Source organism: Pygoscelis adeliae, unplaced genomic scaffold (genome assembly GCF_000699105.1).
Source record: "Pygoscelis adeliae isolate BGI_AS28 unplaced genomic scaffold, ASM69910v1 Scaffold122, whole genome shotgun sequence".
Lineage (NCBI taxonomy): Eukaryota > Metazoa > Chordata > Aves > Sphenisciformes > Spheniscidae > Pygoscelis > Pygoscelis adeliae.
This window is the reverse complement of record NW_008824358.1, coordinates 1373766-1392389: the sequence shown is the minus strand read 5'-3', so window position 1 is coordinate 1392389 and position 18624 is coordinate 1373766. Positions and strand designations below refer to the sequence as shown.

Sequence of the window (18624 nt, the reverse complement as noted above, 5' to 3'; positions counted from 1 at the left end):
GGACTGTGCATCTAACACAAGTATGACTTTTTCCAGTGTCAGACATTGGCAGATATGCTGTCTTCCAAGTCATCTTAATCTGACTGATAAGCCAAAATTTTGTCCTTTGTCTTAAATCTTTTCTTGTAGTTGATGAAAATACATGTTTTCTTGCATCTATTACGTGTCTATACACTATCTTCCTCCTTTCAAACTTGCAGAATGCTCTTGTTTCTGCTTGTACTTCCATAAAGCCTATTAAGCCCTGTCAGCATCACATAGTCTTTTGTTCTAGACCCAATATATGGTCAAAGTAAGAGAGCGTCTGTCCTAAAGAGTGTACAGTCTACAACGGAGGGCTCTCCAGACAAGAAGCTGGCAATGAACAGGGGCTCAGAGAGCTCAAGTCCCTCCTGAATCTTGTCCTTCGGCAGACTTTAGTTGCTTCAAACCTAGACCCAAGTTGAACAGGCTGCAGGTCTACACTGTAAAGCCTGTATTTTTTGCCTAGAGCCCCAGTGAAAAACCTAACCACCTAATTGTGGACTCCACTGGACCCGAGAGTCACACTCTCCCGCTGACTCGGTTCACTGCATGGAAAGGCATGAGAAATTCGTGGGTCTGGGCAGAATGAACCCAAGAAGCCTCACTCAGCAGTTGCTGGTGGCAAGGGAAGCCATCCAGGATGGAGGAATACCGTGCTCTGGTACTTTCTTGTGCCCAGGATCATTTCTGGTTCAAGTAGCCTATTCAGTATAAAATGTACAACTAAATCTCAGGAATAGAGCACAGTACTCCCTAGACCTTCTAGTTATGCCGTAACCATGAGAGAACTAACCCAAGGTCCACCTTGTCTTCTCTCTCTCTGTTATGCAAGAGTAGAAATCCAAACTACTGGTAACACAGCTAGCTGGACATTCTGCCACTTCATAGTTTGTTTCCTTGTAAATATTTGTTCTGTTCTAGACTGTGAAATTATGTCAGTCTGAAGAGGATGGGAAATCAATTTCCATGGTACGTAGCTCATTCTCTAGAGCTAACTAACTGTCCCTCCACAAAAATCTGCTGGCTCTGATGCCTTTCTTTTTCTTTATTTGTTTTTATGGCTTGCGTGCCCATTAAGATGACTTTCTAAAATACTTAGAGTCCTTTCTTGCTTAAAAAGAATAAACTTCTTCCACTTGCACATTAAAACCAACATGAAGTAGACTGGGACTTTGAAGCATGTTGATTTGCAACTCTCTTAAGCTCTACAGCAAAGCTCTTTTTTTTCTATTTGCTGCTTCTGTTTAAAACAGGAATTTCTCTTCCTCTCCTTGACTTTTGCGAGTGGGTGACATGTAGCTAGCTGGAAGGGAGGGATGTTAGTTTTAGTCCTACCTCCTAGTCCAAAGTTATTAAATACTCTCCTCCACTTAATTAAGATTTCCTATTCATGGAATCCACCCAGTAGGCCCAAGGTACCATATCTTAGCCCAGACTTCCTATTCAAATAGACTCATCCTCGCAATGAAGACAACCACAGCATAATATTCCGAGCAAAGGATGATACCTATCTGAAACTCAGGAGTCTCAGCTGACCTGTTACCACGAACACCCTGCATTGCCACAGACAGATCGGCCTGTTCCCTCTCTTCATTTTTTCAGTAGGAGTATGGCAAATCACACTCTCCTTCCTTTGGCTGGTTTCCTTTAGTATTGGGTTGGGATCTTTCAGGAAAGAGCCTGTCACTTTTGCATGGGCTCAGGTTTGGATGAGAAACTCCAAAGATCAGTGACACCAAGAATACATGTTTGAGTTTAGAAAATCTGGCCAAATTCAGATATTATCTGTGTGTAGGCACCTACGTAGAAACGGCCTGATTTTCAAAAGGTTTTGCAAGCACACAGCTTGATTGACTTGAATAGGAAGAATACTTTTAAGAGTTTCTGGAAGAACATCAGGCATCTTTTGGGCCTAGATATGGACTTTGGATATGTGCCTTTTATCTTGAAGTAGAAATTATCTGGGAGGTTATGTGCAAGCTAGTGTTCTTCTCCTGAAAGCCTCACTAATCTTAAGTTAGGTTTCCTAAAGTGATTCTTTAGATCCCCTGTTATATCTTTTAATCTTTGTCCTCAGGATCCATTTTCCCAACACAGAGATCAGTGAAAAACTCAGACATCCAGTTCTGCTTTCCAGTTTATTTATTCCCTGCCTGCTGTAGCATAGTCTAACACCCCTCTTCAGAACTTGGACTGAGTTCTGTTTTGACAGTCTGAGTAATTTTCCCCTTCCAGATCAAACATTAGCTGCTTTTTCCTAATGTGTCTGTGCATGGACACTGAGGAAATGCGATGTCTTTTTCCTTCTGCTGTTCAATTCTTACTTGTGCCTTGTCCTTCTAGATTTCCATTGAAGGATGGTATTTCTCGGGTTACCCGAGCTGCATTTGTCTAAGCAAATATACAATATATTTTGTATGCACATTTATAGCATTAATTTTTACCACAAACACTTCAGGAAAGGAAGACCAAAGCAGATTCAAGTACCCTGAGTACATAGCTGGGCAGGTTGTTTCTCAGGACATAGGAAATTTTCTGAAAAAGGGGCATAAGGGGATAATGAACTGTTTGGGTTGAATTTTGCAAATTGATTCAACTGAACAAAGTGGCAGGAAAATTTGTGGAAAATATCAGAACATTTCCCATTCGGGAATGCCAAAATGTTCTAAGAAACCATAAGTTTCGCTTGAGGGCAAGTAAAATGTTTTGAGCTGACCCTGAGCAAAATCTCTTTTTATGTTTTACTTAATCTTCTCTTCAGAAAAGTCTGTTTCAGTTTAACTCAAGCCAGTTTTTCTCCTCTTGACTTTTGATTTGGCCACCCCACAGAAAGAAGGCGCCATTATTCTGTGAACTCTGCCTGTTTATACACACAGGCTGGCCTCACTGATAACCACCTGGAGTCTTTGAAGTGCATGAGGCAAATGGCTGGAGAGAAAACTTAAGCCTTGCAAGCTAAATTCTGTGTTTCGCAGTTTAGAGAAAGAGGAAGAAAATCAATCGTCTAAAGTTTAATGGCTGTATTTCTGAAGCCCTAATGAATTCAGGGATATGTGGAGCAAGTGTTCTTGCTGCGCTGTGCAGGATGCAGTGGCAGAAGAAAAATGACATGTTTTTTTTTAATTAGAAAAGGTAAAGCTGAGAAGATCAGGGAACAGCTTTTACAGTGATGCCAGGCTTTAGTTTGTGTTGTGTTAGAGTTAGGTTATATAAAAATAAACCTGAGTACAGAGACCTCCAGCCTTAAGTAGAAACAGATGGGGTGTGCAGCTATTCAGTCCATCTGCAGATCAGATCATGTGCAAGTACAAAAATATTAATAATTAGCTTTTACAGAGGACTCTCTAATCCATTGATCTTGATTTTTTTTTACAAGGAGGTCAGTCCCATGGGGCTAGTTCCATTTTAAGAAGGAGAAATAAAGCCACAGAATGGTGGAAAGACCTGGAACAACAGGGCAATGGCAGGAGGAAGAAGGAAGTCGAGGGTGGCCAATATTTTGGTCCATTTCCTCTCTGTCCACTAACATTTGGGGCAGTAGGAAAAAGGTGAGTACACAGGAAATGGCTGCATTACTAGGACAGCAGTCAGTCTGTATCTAAAGTTGTAAGAGAGGTCCAGTGTCAAGGATTGCTGTGTGACAGACTGCTGAATAATGATTTATTCTCTTTGGAGGACAGAGTTATCAAAGTTCTGTGTGGCAAATTCCTGCATTTGAGTGTTTTGCTCTGCAAATGAGACGTTCACTGAAAGAACTTTGTTTCTTTCTCTGTTTAAACACCAATTTCATTATGTAATACAAGTAGTGTATATATGTTAGGAAAGCTTACAGAGGTCTGCTTTACAAACGAACTCAAAAAATTGTTTCAGCTTTAACTACTGTTGTGAATGAAATCCTGTATTAGCAGTTCTTGGCAGGGCTCTGGAAGGACCAAGATACCATGAAATCATCGCAGTAGCTTTGTCAGAGAAGATCAGAAAGAAAAGAGTTCAGCCCAAGGGTTTCTGCAGCACCTTCACCAGGGTGACCAAAGGTCCCCTGAGAACATCTTTGCCACCGCGGGTACAGGAGGCTACAGCTGGGTCGGCATCACATCCATGTCCCAGAACCTGTGTCCAGAGGAGAGAAGAGAGGCACTGTTACCCATTCTGCCTCACCAGAAACCTAGGCTTGGAGATCCTGTAGAAGGCATGACAAAACAATCATTTGCCTCAGACATGTACAAGAAATCTTAAAAAAAAATGCATAAGCAAAATTGTCAAGGCTGGCAGAGACAGGCTGCAAACCTAGCTATTTCAGTGCAAGTCAGGCTACCCTACGTACTTCTTAGTTACACTGCTGGTCACTCTAGAAATATCCTCAGGCAGGATTTGAGGACAGAAACGGGAATGTTTTCAAAAGCACCACGTCACTTGCTGCTTTACCGTACATCTACAGATACCTGCTCTGAAGGCAAGAACAAGTCAGCATGGCTTAATCAGCGTTTAGTCAGCACGTCAGCTCCAAACTGCGAGCACTCCACACTTCAACGGAAAAGCATTTCCAACAGTCAAGGTTATTAGCACTGTTCAGTGCTCACACAAAGCGTTCTGTGGCTTTGGGCTAAAGGGCTTGCACTTTCTGGCAGAGAGTTGTGTCAGAACAAGCTTTGCTGCTGATAAATTTCCGCTTGTAAACACCGGAATCTTACAGCGTTTCAGGGGGCTGGGCTCCTTATCACCAAAACCCATTGTTATGTGGGGAATAGAGTTGTCCAAGAGTACAAAATAAAAAAAAAAAATACTGTAGCCACTGACCTTGCTTGGTTACTTCACCCAATGCTGCACCCATGTACCTGATTCTGGCTGATTTCAGAAGGAATCAAAGCTCAAATCCTGGAAAAGGAGCCAAGACTTAGGCTCCTAAATTAGTCAGGCACTTTGAAAATATTACCCCTTAGCCTTTAGACTGCTTAATATAATTTTCACAAAGCTGCTCACAGCACACAGTGGGATTAAAGTAATTAAAATATCATGGTACGCTGCATTGGCAGTTAAGATGTAGTCTCCCAGAACATGTTATTCCTAAATAACTTCAGACAACTATAAAGTAAGTCGTTATTAAATAGCACTGAGACTTACATGGTCCAGGTAATGGCCACAATTACATTCCATCATTAAACAAAACATGCCTGCACTTGTAAGTGGAAAAGACAAGAAGATAACACAACTAAAAAGTTGTTTCCGAGGGTCCAAATCACTAGTGTTTCGTCACCTAGTGGTTGTTTTGCAGTGAAAAATGCTTGTTGAGACATTTCTCTTCCGTAGGTTTCTGGGGGCTTGTCAACAATGCAGGAATATCAACATTTGGTGAGACAGGGTGGCTGTCTATGGAGAAATATGAAAAATTTGCAGATGTGAATCTCCTTGGGAGCATCAGGACAACCCTGGCATTTCTTCCCCTTCTGAGGAAATACAAGGGTAATGCTAATCCACTGTTATTTAGAGTGGTAGAATAATTAGCTTACTATAATCAGGGTAATGTAGCATGTATAAAAGAATTGTCTCTCATTGATCTGAAATGACAGCCTCCTTCTGTGTGGCCTGAAAGAGCAACTTGAGCCGGAAGGAGGGTAAAGTCATAAGGGGAAAAAATACCCTTAAAGATTCTGTCTTTACGATACATAGAAAAAAGTATTTACAAATAATGCATTATCTCAGTGTTGACTCAAAAAAGAGAGAAAAAAAGTGCTTACAGTATATCATTAAGCCCAGCCAAGACTTTGTAAGCACTGACAATCGGAAAACACAAAGATCCACTAAACTCCTGCTTAACTTTATTATTTAGGCATTGCTATTTCACTGTTTGGCAATTGGGAGAGGAAGGATGTTCTTACAGAGATGAACTAGAGGCATCCAGTTTCCAGTTCCAGGCCTAGCAAGATCCTCTCTATGACCCTGGGCAGGAAACTTCAAGTATGTGAAACAGTGCCACGCAGAGATGCCTGGGTATCGAATGGGATAAATGCATTTGCATGGACCTCCATATGCGTGGGCTTTATCCTTTCTTCTGAGAAGAAATGATTCAAATAGCCTTCTACAGCATTGCAGCATGTCTCAGTTGCTTTGCAGTTTGTTCCCTACCTGTCCCCATCTATATTTGGGAAACAAAGACACCCTTTTTCTTTCTCTCTCTTTTGCTTAGCTTGTCTATTTAAGTTGTAAGCTCTTTAAGGTGAGGATTTGTTCTGTGTGTATACAGCATCAAGCACAGTAAGGGCTAGGTTTCATCTGGAAGCCCCAGATGTCACTGTTACACAAAATTTTGGTAAGATAAAATCATCCCCTTTTTGACTACTCTGCTTCTTTCTGCTTGGTTGCCTTCAGCTGATGATATTTTGATGCAAGAAGAAAGAAACTTTTAAATACTGCAAGCTGGATGTGTTTTTGTAAAAGAATGTGCTATTGCATATACTCGGTGAGAAACAATGGATGTGTTATGTGGCCATTACACGGGGACACATCACTGTTTTTCTGTGATGTCCTGCTTACTGCTAAAACTCTGTGATGCTGATCCACCAGAGGCATTTGTCTGACTTCATGAATTGCAAGGGGTTACTCTGAAGCCAAAGGGACTAATTGTGTGTATGATATTAAGCACGTGCATAAACTTTTAGAAGATTTGGGTCTGGATGGCTGCACATACATAGTACCTTATCTCAAAAGAGCGCTCTGCATCTTACTCCTGGCAGTCAATGCTGCCTTGCCCGCACTCCATTTTCAAGCCCCATCTATGTAGGAGAGGAGGCCAGGGCACTTCTAGGAAGAATCCTAGTTTCCTGTCTCCTTCCTTGCAGGAACAGCCAGGACAGCTAAAGCTCATGTTTCTGGGGGCAGCAAGTGGCCTCTCCAAATGAAAAGCTTGAATTATGGATGTTAGAGCATTCTCCTGGGAAAGCTGGTTTTCAATTACCTTAGGCAAAGAGAGAAGTTAAATGACATGTCCCACATCCTGGGTGTGTGCCCCAAATCACTTAGCTACTGGTTAAAGGAGGCAGAGGTCATCCTACCATCACTTACCCAGCAGCTGTTTTCTGAAGGAAGGGGCTTACTGCCATTTTAGGGTGAGCACCTGTTCCAAGAAAAACTTCAAGATTATTAATACTTGTAAAGGGAGGTATTGCCCTCCAGCCTAGAACTAAGCATCGTACTCTGAGAGGAGCAACGTTTCCCCATAACTTTTCCAGATGGCCAGGCCAGCTGATATAGCATCTTGATCAGCAAGCTGGTAGTTGTTCTCCCATTATTTTATATAAGATTTATTCCAGATGCTGTGTAGGAAGGCATGGAACCTAATTCAGAATGACAGATTTCACTGCATTCCCACGATACCCTTTTGATATCCCACAAGCCTATATCATTTGGTCAGATCTGAGGCCCAGACATTATCTGCATCCGCGGCAGCAATAGGAGTGCAACTATCTTCTCTGTATTGTTGGCGACGAGGCCTTCTTCTCTCTCACCTCTGTATTTCTATACCCACATTTACACATTTCTTACTCTATGGCATGACTATGTGATAGAAGTTTACAAGTAAACAATGGAAATGAACGACAGCCCAGTGCCTCAAATCAGAAATCTCTGCTATTTAAGGCATGCCTGCACTCAGCAAGAGTTACAAAGGGGAAAAAAGCAGCACAGATGAGGGAAATCACAGCAAGGCAGTGTAAGGCTGCACACATTTTGTCAAGTCACCTTTCTCTGGTGAAGCTTATCACTGTACAGTCTGATTTTGACTTTATATGCACAGTTGTAAGCCAGGTATCAGTGCAGAGACATCATTAGCACAGAAAAACTGGTATTGTAGTCATATATCCGCCGCAAGGAAAATCATCTGCTCCTCTCTTCTGCAGTCCTCCTCCTATTACTAGTATAGTCTTTTATTACTATTTTTCAGTCTAAAGGTTTTAGGGGACTGCTTTGTTTCCATCTCTTTCATCCTGTCTCGGACTCAGAAGGAATAAGCAGCACGTTGGGAATGTGTTACACTTTGGCTAGTCCAGCATCTGTCACTAGATGGAAGGAAGATTTTTGTGTGAAGTTCTCTGCTTAACAGAGATGAGTGCACTTCTGTGCTGGGACTGCACACTTACACAGCCCAGCTTTGGCATACTGTGTAGTAAAACAGCATCATGCTAAATCCCACCTTATTAGCAGTTCAGAAGACTCAGGTAAATCAATTCTCTGTTAAAGACTGAGAGTGAAGTTATGTTATTTGTACTATTTTCTTTCCAGGACGTATTGTTTTCACGTCCAGCATTATTGCCTATTTTTCTCTGGGAAATGGCATTTATTCTATGACCAAGGCAGCTATTGAAAAATTTTGTGATGCTCTAAGACTGGAAATGAAGAAGTTCGGTGTCCGGGTAAGTGATGTAACAAGTAGTTGTTGTGTGAAACTCCCTGCTATTTCTAACATTGATTTTCATATGAGAAAGAGAGAAGTTTCACACCTGAAACTTCCTACAGAGCTGAAATGCATCTTTTTGTGGGGTAAGAAGCAAGCGACTTGCACACAGAATACCAGACAACGGCGTGGGGGTGGAAATTTTGGCCAACGGAACAAGGACAAGTGTATGCAAAATAGTATCTAATCTCATGCAAAGTAAGATCCATGCATCCAAATGACAAAGATGGAGATCAGGGCTGAATCCATGGGTGCAGCTTCCCCTTGGAAAGAGGTGGTTTCTCTGTGGCTAATCAGTGAGCCGAAAATCACTGAGAGCAGTGAACCTGGGTGATGTTTGCAGTTCTGAGAAGCTGTGGGATAGTGCTCCTCCTCTTTGTGCCAACACTGCAACTTCCACCCTTTCTCCACATCCTCCACAGTGGAGAAACTTCCTGAGTCAGGACAGCCTGAGCAGTGCCATGCTCTGTGAAGGGCTCGTAACAGTACCAGGTAACTGAAACTTTCTCTGGGGTGGCTGCGGGAGCAAAGAGCCCAGGTGTGAGCGATGTGCAGCGAAAAGGAAGAACCTGAGGGGTTCTTTCTCTTCTCTCACAACATCAGTGCTTAAAAGCTCCTTCCTTTTTGTGGGAACAGCTACACTGCAAGAGGCAGTATTGTGGAGAGTAATTCTGTTTTTATTCTTTTAACCTAAGAGGCTCTAAGAGTGCTCTTAGTGCCCTATCTAAGCAACCCTGATAATCAAACCTGAAGCTTAGACTACCAAGTAGCTTCACTAGGCTTTTTCCTTGGAGTCACTCCACTGCTGAAGCGCGCTTCTCAAACACTAAAACTCTTCCCTGGAGGATTTGCATTGGTGTACTCTTTACGTACACAGATTTACAGCACTGTTCATAAGCTTTGTGTTGGAAGAAATTACAGCTATGCATCTATTAACTACCCCTCTCGGATAAATATAAAATGCTATAAAATGCAAGTGATTTTACACATCCTAATACCACAGAGCACGGTGAGGATTTGAACCAATTAGCTGAGGATAATCTCAAATGCATGGAAGAGCTTGGTTTAACAGGTTAGCTACTCTGGTCATTTGGGGATTTTTACCGTTCCCCCACCCCCGGAATAGGCCCAGCACGCAATACAGTGAGCCTGGCTGACAAGCATTTCCAGAATATCTGAGAGAGTTATTTTTCTGTTTCTCACTGTATGCAAGACACTGGCTGGCATTTGTCTTGGAACCTACCCTGCAAAGAGCCTGCAGAATACACGGTCTCTCTTCCCTGTGCTCCCCTGCCCTGCCCTGTCGTTCCCTTTGTCCTTTCAGGAGAAAGCCGCCCAGAGGTGGCAAGAAACAGATGGAGCTATGGCTCTGTCCCACTGAACTCTGGCCAGGCAAGCTGGCTGCCTACAAGAAACAAAGTATGTGTCTTCTATTAGAAAGAAGGCTACAGAAAATCAAGGAAGGGAAAAAAGCATCATCTCTCCTTCTCTCCTAGCCAACTCCAAAAAGCTCCAAAACATGAAGTTCTCAAACTTCCTTTGTTTAAAATAAATGCGGGAAGTTTACTATTGGCATTAGTTTGGCTAACACTTTTGAAAATAGCACCCAAAGGGAGGGCTCCAAAAGATGCCCCGTGACAAACCTACCTGAGGCAGCATAAGATGCCCCCAGCTATGCACGCTGTCTCTCTGCTGGAGCTTACCCACACCCCTTCCTGCTCCCCACACACGGCTCAACCCCTCCGGTATGCAGCGCGCCGATTGCCGTGCAGGCCGAGAGGCAGGCACGTGCCGGTAGTGGCACTCAGGTGGTAGCCTCTGGTAGATGGGCTGGGTGGCAGGTCGGGGACATTAAGGTTTTACATTACCACAGACTTTCCAGAGAACGCCTGTCAGATCCCCGAGTCTTTTATGCAGCTCAGCACCGTTTTTCCTCACCTTGTGTTGTAGTCTTTACAAATCAGGTCAGTTAAACGCCATGGAGTTTTTAATGTTGCATATCTACAAATAGTTTGAACAAGCCCGCTGCTAACTGAGAAAAAGCATGCATACTGTGAGTGCTCAGCCTGCTCTGAAATTCCCCAGAAGCGTCTGAAGTTAGCAGAACAGCAGCAACAACACATGCAAAGAAAACAGGCGGAGCAGCAAAGGATTTGTGTGCTTTCAGTTTAAATCTACATGCACAGAAATCTATGGAAATTTGCTAATGACTTCAGTGAGAGCTAGACCAGGACCTTTGGTCCCCTCTGTACTTGGCTGACAAGACCTGTTTTAATTACACCTACTTGGGGAAAACAGCACTTCTTTCCCCAGGACCTTCTAATTTTCTTTGACATCTCCTTTTGTCCCAAACCGGGGCAAAAAATTACCAATTGCAAGATTCGCCACTGAGTGAAAAATCCAAAGTATTCCACTTTGGAGACATCAAAGTCATACTGAAATGCTTTGTCTCAGTATTGTCAAAACATTTATACCATTATGCATTCTATAGAAATCAAAGATGCACTATTGCATTCTGTGAAGGTATGCCGAGTAGTCAAAACAAGAACATTAACATCAGAGTGAAATGAGGAAGTCAGAATAAAGCACCCCTGCAATCTTAAATGTTTCACAGGAATATATTTGATTTCAGTCAAGTTTTCAAGGTTCAAATTTCAACAAAGCAGCATTTTCTGGAAGAAACCTGTCTGCAGAAAGCTTTTGATCTGTTTTACTGGCTATAGTATTTGCTTGAATTCAGAATGACTGATTGCATCTTGATAAGTTTTGCATCTTGCTTTTAGGTCTGTATTATTCAGCCAGGAAATTATGCACACTCTACAAAAATTCAGCCACCAGTCAGTGCAGAAGAGATTTGGAATGAACTCGGTGAAGAGGAAAAGGCAGTTTACAATAAGGAGTATGTTCAAGAGCGGGCAAACTTTTTCAACAGCATTCTCAGCAGAGGAAGCGCTAACGGCAATGAAGTTGTAGATGCTATGGTAGATGCTTTAATGTCTCCTGCACCCAAGGCGCGTTACATGGTAGCGAAGCTGAAGGAAAAAGCACTGGTGTTTGTGTGTGCTTTATTCCCGACCGTTGTGATGGATTCCGTTTTGTCTTACGTTCTGAGTAAAGTAAAACTTGCATAGCCTACGTTGGTACTATTCAGTGACTCAGGCAGGGCCGTTTTTTAAAATGTGAAAGCCAGGGCTGAATCTAATGCCCTCAGAAATCAGTATAACGACACCAATTAACTGATACAAACTTTGGAGGGTCTCTCTAGTCAGAACTGTCGCTTATTCATAGGGAAAAACATACAGGACCCCATGTAAAATTAATACATTTCTCTAGGTAACTACTTCTCCTGTGTGGAAAAAAAAATACGGCCACTTATGGTGCTTTAGGTATTGCCTAGAAAATTTAATGCATCTTTTTCTAATGCAATACCACGTTACTGTGTTACAGACGTGATGGAGACAAAAGGGAGCGTATCCTACAGGGCAACTGCACACCTGAAATCATTACAGCAGAGATGAAAATATCTTATTTGTAGGAACCCGAGTAGTAATTCATTAGGGGTTGTGGGAAGAGGTTAATGGAAAAGTTAGGAATGAGCAATAGACCTTGAAATACTTTGAATGGAGTTAAGTGGCTGTAGAAAGTTAGGAAGTGGCGAATAATAAAGTTGTAATGTGGAAGAAGTGTCTTGGCTAACTACAGTTCAGTACTTTTTCAGGTGTTCTGGATAAATCTGTAACAAAGCCAATATGTCATGGACTTTGGAAAATAAGTAGCATATTCCATTTACAAATGAATATTCAATCCTAAATAAATTCTATCTTTTATCTAATATCTGGATTAATCAATGCGTTAACCTAAAGTGTAGTCAGAGAGCTAAACACCAAGGTGACAGATATCAGTATGCAGTAGCAACCTGTAGCTTAGAAAGAACATACTTGGCCTGGAGCTCTGGTTTTGCTATTATTATAGGGAATAAGGTCTGATGAAAAAAATATCTTAACATGAACAGGAAAACTTTAGTAACATGTATCTATGAGAGTAATTGAGCACGGTGGCTTCATTAGCAGTCTGCTACTAACTGTTGTGGAAAAGATTGCTGGTTTACACATACACAGTTTTAAATTTGGCTTGGTTGTGGCACGGGGACCAACTGTGGTGACACTGTTAGATACAGGGCAGCAGCATGGAGTATTAGCCTCCCCCATGCCAGGTCTCCCATATCAAACCAAAGATTGCTGTAAGTTAACCTAGTTAACTTTTTGGTCTGAACCAGAAATTGCATCCTATACCTGGGAAGTCTTTCCTAATATATTTCATTAATTACCGAGAAAAGTTAACTCTCTCTCGTGGTGGGTAATTGGGCAGTCTGAGTCAGGAACATAGGTGAGATGAGCAAGCAGCCTGACTATTCCAGGTCCCCTCCTGATACACTCAGCAGTGGAACAGCCATCAGCCATCTTACTGCACCTGTTTCAGATTGTGGAACACCTTACTTCTCTTTCCAAATGCTGGACCCATCCCTGGAGCTGGCATTGGCAAGAGGACAAGCCAAGGCTTCCACCTGTTCCACAGCCCGTCAACAGCAAGATAATCAGATGATTATCACCCACTCTCCTCATTTAACCACAACTGAGCAAGGCCAAGCAAGGGAATAGGAACAAGGCTTATTCCAACTGAACCAATTGATTTCTCGTATAGAAATTCCCCCTGCTTGACCTCAGGGATTTCAGCAGCTTTACATTGCTTTGTAAGGTTGCTTTCATGCTCTTAGCTGTTCTTTGTGCAGATTACCCTTCCTTACAGTAAGTAGCACTGAACTCAACAAGCAGTTTTGAAACCCAGATGTTTCTCCGTTAGGCCCAGGATACATGTGCCTCTCTCTGCCTCAAAGACAACATCGCTTTCCATTACATGGTCTCCCTTCTATTTGCATTTCTAAAAGCTACTGCAGTAAGTTGTTGCTGAGAGCCAGCGCCACCAGAAGAGCTGCCTCCCAGATACTGACGACATGAAGTAACTTCCAACTGAAAATTCCTCCTTTATTTGCTGTGTGTGTGGCAAAGCATGTGATCAATATTTCAATAGCCTCATCAGATGAGCAACGCACTCCAGAACGTTATTCCTTCGTCTTGAAAACTAAGAACTTGCAGTGCGCAGTATCTCACATGGGGTACAGTGACAGGCCGGATGAGAACAGATGGGACAAATGAAGGCAGTTTGTATTCTCATTGCTGTCTAACCTGCCAGCGCGGAAGCTAACTGAAAAACAGCTACAGAATTATTATCTTTCGTCTTCCCCCTCAGCTTTTTAATATTATGATCTGCGTATAAAGAACTAATCAAGAGAGAGTCAGAGCTTCAGTTATTAACAGGCCTGATGCACTCCCACTGAAAGTCATCTGGAATCCTCCCACTGAGTTATATGTGTTCCAAGGCACAGCATTAGACAAGTACACGTAAAAAAAAAAAAAAGTAGTGGGAATGATTTCAGAGTCCCTGGGCTTAATAGGAAAGAGACCCTCATAAGAAATGGTGATGAAAGGGGTGCAGGACTCCCTCCTCCACAGGTCTCGCAGGGTACAGAAGCTGCGGGATTAGTAACAGAAGCTTTTAGTGAACAAACATTGCTAACCAAGTCAGCAACAAACTCCGAGGACCCCCAGAGCTGTCAGTTCTTCAGCCGAACTCCTGCCCACCTATGTGTCGCTGGAAAGCTCACCCGACTCTAGGGATCCCAGCCCTCATCCTGGCCCACGCGGTACCTGAGGAGCACATGCTGGGAAGTGCACAGTTGCTGGACTGCCCCACCATCCCTTTTGTTACTCTGCCACATTATTGGCTGAGGAGTGCCTCCCTCTTACCCAGTAACCCTGAAATCACCTTTACCTCAAGTCAAGTTGAAGTGCAGATGCATACAAAAAGCCTGTATTTACAACATCCAAAATAAGCAACAGTTACAGTGTTTTAATAAAAACATAGGTGACAAAAATAAAAGAGAAAAAAACCCCACTCTACTGACACTACTCTTAAATCTGAAATGCTCCTCTCCCAATACCCAGCTAACCTGCTGCGGACCCTTTCCTGGGATTGTTTTTCTATATAGCGTTCATCTCAGATTGCATTCAACAGAGAACTTCTTGGCAGAAGGCATTAGCTTTTATCACTACTCATCTTTCATAGGCCCTGCTGACAGTTTGGGAAAAATTTAATTTTTCCCTTGAAAACAACCGCCACAAAAGAGACGCAGCTTTCTGCCCAAGTCTCTTCTCCAGGGACACAGTATCAGGGACCTAACAAAGTACATAAGCAGACATGGTACCACCATGGGTTATGGAGCACTCTACTAGCTGTATGAACATGCACATGGATTTTACAGAGGTTTGGTCAGGAGGTAAATTCCAGCCGTTGTGGGGCTTCCTTACTAAGCGCTTACATCAGTTATTTCATGGATTTTCTCTTCTATGCAAGGGCTTATTCCTAAGAGTGCGTATTAATTGGCAGAAAGAATGAGCATTGTTTTTGACAGTAAGCAATTACAGAAAGAGTATAAAGAAGGGCAAAAAAAGTTAAGCTAAATCAGTTCAGTAAGTTGTGCATTGATCTGAGTGATATTAACAGCTTCATACAGTGTCATCAAAAAAGAAACAGAGCGGAGCCCAGGAAATACGCATATAACACAAGGAGTAGCCGGGTATTACCTACCAGCACAGTTTTGAGGTGGTTGTGCTGCTGCATGAAACAAAGATCGTCTCCAGAAGTTCATTATTCCTTCCAGAAGGAGACTATTCCCCTAACTTGAGAGGGCGCAGTTTGAGAAATGCCCGCGTGACAACTCCCCAGCCCAGGCCGCGGGCCGTTCCAGCGGGTGGAAGGGCTGTACCTCTGCACTCACGGTCAGCGTTGCTGTGGGCATCGCCACCAGGTACACACACACGCCCTGAGCAGCTGCAGCGGCACTTTGCTCCCACTGCAGTGTTACGGATGCAGAGAGTTTCATTGACACTTAGCAATACTACCACCCTGATTTGATCTCATGCTCCCTCAGTGTAATTCACAGCTAACTGAAACAGTCCAGACGACCTTCAGAATTAGTCAAATATGTAAGTTTGTGTCATTCTCCCAAGCTGGCAAATCTGAACAAGGAGATTTTGGGTGTCACGCACCATGCAGCAGATTTTTTGCAGTAGCATCAGAATCCAGAGAGATGAATAACAGTAATAATTACCTGCGCAGTAAAAGGCTTAAGTAAAAACCACGTAATCCCCAAGCACACCTTCCAGCTGAAGTCAGGCTATCATCTAGCCCAGCTCCCACTGATGTCAGCAGGACTCTTGTGCCAGCGAGCACGAGATTCCTTATGGTGCACAGCCTCCTTCCAGAGGTTGGCTGTGGGACGTTTGTAGCATCCTTGTGCTTTTTCATCAACAGATAAAAACCAGCACGGTACAAAGACGGCACGTGATACTGAGGATGACAGCTATATTATTCCACTTGTTCCATGCAGGGACTGTGTAGTGCTGTCAGTCTGGCACCTTCTGCTAGCACCAAACAAAACTTCACAGCCTTTTTATTTCAAATACTTTGAAGCAGCTGTTCAGCAGTGAAATCTTTTCATGTGCAATTAGACCATTTTGGAGCTGTAAAGTGAGCATATCGGTAATGGGGGCTTTACCTATCATGATGAAGCATGTATGTTGTAGGAGCAATTGAGGTTAATGTTTAAGAGTGTGTAAAACAAGGGGGAAACATATATGCTCCTCAGTAATAAATGTTCTTTGGCATAGTTCTGGTTAGGAGATGATTTATTACTGATTATCTCATTATCAGATGCTGACACAGTGGGCAAAGCCTATCTGCTATGGGCTCCACAGATTGCATTCATCCAGGTAACCATGAAGCCAGTGGAGCACCTCTGGAATTGCCCCAGGAGCAGACATTGCTCCTTCCTGACTGTAAGCTGCTAGAGATGTCCCTGTGTGGGAGGGGAGGGTGCATGCTTAGAGCATCCAGGACAGAGCAGCCTCAAAGCCACCCTGACTTGTATCACGTCAAACCTCCGGACAGCACTGCCCTCAGATGAAGACTCAGGTGGTGTGCAGACACCTTGGTCTGTACCAAACTGTTGGAGAACTATGTCTCAATTTATGCTGTCACATGTTTCCCAGGTTCGGCTCTGGGAGCTGTAATTTCCAGCTACAAGGCTCTAGGGTATGTTCAAAGCTCTGGGCAGTTTACACCTTTCTTTCCTTAGTGCAGTCAGTTACATTTTTACCACCACCATCCCACTTGTATTCCTGCATTAGCTTGGCACTCCTCCAAAACTGAGCTGTCAGCCAAAAAGAGCCCAACAGTTTGAGGCTTCAGACCTTGAAATAATTTTCTCTGGTGAGCTTTATTTATCTCTAAAGGCAGGGAATACTGTGAGTTTCCCTAATGGGATTTCAATCCTATTTATTTTGGAGATCTTGCAGTACCCTAATACCGGAGCAGTGGCCAGCAAGGCAGAGATGCTCTGCTCTTGAAGCCACATTGCTTTGAAACATCCAGTATGATGTTCAGCTGTTGAAAAAGGATGTTTTGCTTCTTGAATCATGAGTCCTCATTATCACTCTCAAAAAGCTCACGGAAAGATGGTCACTGTGAGAAAATAAATCAAGCATAAAAATCTAAATATACCCCCCAACCACATGTGCACACTTGGGGTGAAATACCAAGTACCCACACTTGTTATGGTCTGGTTCCAGAGTTTCCACAATGACCAGAGTCAAGTCATGCAGGTGTTTCAGACAGGATCTTCAGTTATTTTCGTATTGGACTAAATTTCAAAATACATGTGCTAGCTTTTCTAATGTGCATTTAATGTGTACTACTCTACAAAGTGAAAAAAGGAGAATTCACCTGGGCCTTAGGCCAAGACACTTGTGTCTCCTTGTTTGTGGCAACAGCAAAAGCAAAAAAATTTACACAGAACAGGCAGGGAAACATCTGCTGCTGTGCCATGCCTGCAGCATCTATTTAGTGTGACTGAGGAGAAAGAGGAGAAGGGCCTGGACGATACATTTTCCAAAGAGGAAAGCAATCCACCAAGGCAGAACAGTGCAAGACTAATAATCCAGCCAATTCGCACTACAGAGTGCTAGCACGAAATAGCTACTGTACAAATGGCACTCCTTGCAGGGGAATTAATGAAATGCTTTATGCTAAAATGATGTTATCTATTGTGACTCACCACACAGTCCCATGCCTTGTGTCATCCGCCTTTCCATGCTCTTGGACATGCATCCAGCTGCGCGTCACCACTTCCCTGGCAGAAGACATTTCACATCAAAAAACAACTTTGTTGTTGAACTTCCTAATGCTAGGGGTGTTTTGCAAATAATTCAACAGCCAGTCTTGGCTAGGTACAAGACAAACAGCCTCACTGCAGCAGCCGGCCTCTCTGCCATTATCCCATACATGATTACTGAGCTCAATGGGAGCACCAAGGGCCAGTTGGTCTGCGGCACTCGGAGGCTGAAATTAGACACTGAAGGAAATGGACAGAAAAGAAATACAGAGAGCTTGTGAAGTCCCAGTGTTAGTGGTGTTTGCCTTCTAGAATGACTTATGCTTCAACTCGCTTAAACAGTTTTGGGCGTTTTTCCCCATTCGTTGGCACTGACATTTTTCTCCTGTTAATAAATAGGTTTCTCCTTCCAGTCAGGTCTATGAACAATTATGTTTCAATTCAAGTCTAACACACCTCATTTATATTATAGTGCTACAGAAACTCTCTGGGGACGGCTGTGAAGTTGGGTTATACACAGATCTTGTAATTCCATTTTTGTGGCCAGCGATTCGAGTAAAATTTAGAGGTGAAACAGCTACACTGTACTGCTTTCCATGGGAGGAAAAGGAGGTTTGGGCAGGAAAATAACTCGCGGTAAGAAAATGTCAAAGGCTGCGACACCCAACTCCTTCCCCGCGGCACCACAGAGGATAAGGACACCGAATACTTCTCCCCCTACGAAGGCAAGAGGCGACAGGGGGAAGCCGGCGCACCCAGCCTTGCCGCCACAGCCCAGTGACCCTCAGGGCGGACCAGGCTCCTGCACCCACTCAGGGGATCGCTATACCAAGCCCGGCGGCCGCCCCCTCCCTCCCCGCCCACC

At 43.3% G+C, this 18624-nt stretch overlaps 1 protein-coding gene across 1 annotated transcript in view; it reads left to right on the top strand.

Moving 5' to 3' along the window:
- LOC103913161 (D-beta-hydroxybutyrate dehydrogenase, mitochondrial-like) overlaps positions 1-11601 on the top strand; it is a 14324-nt gene extending 2723 nt beyond the window's left edge. The window contains exons 3-5 of the mRNA XM_009319624.1: positions 5332-5484; positions 8299-8429; positions 11254-11601. Coding sequence (XP_009317899.1) covers positions 5332-5484; positions 8299-8429; positions 11254-11601 — 632 coding nt within the window. The remainder of the gene's footprint in view (positions 1-5331; positions 5485-8298; positions 8430-11253) is intronic.
- Positions 11602-18624: the final 7023 nt, after the last annotated feature.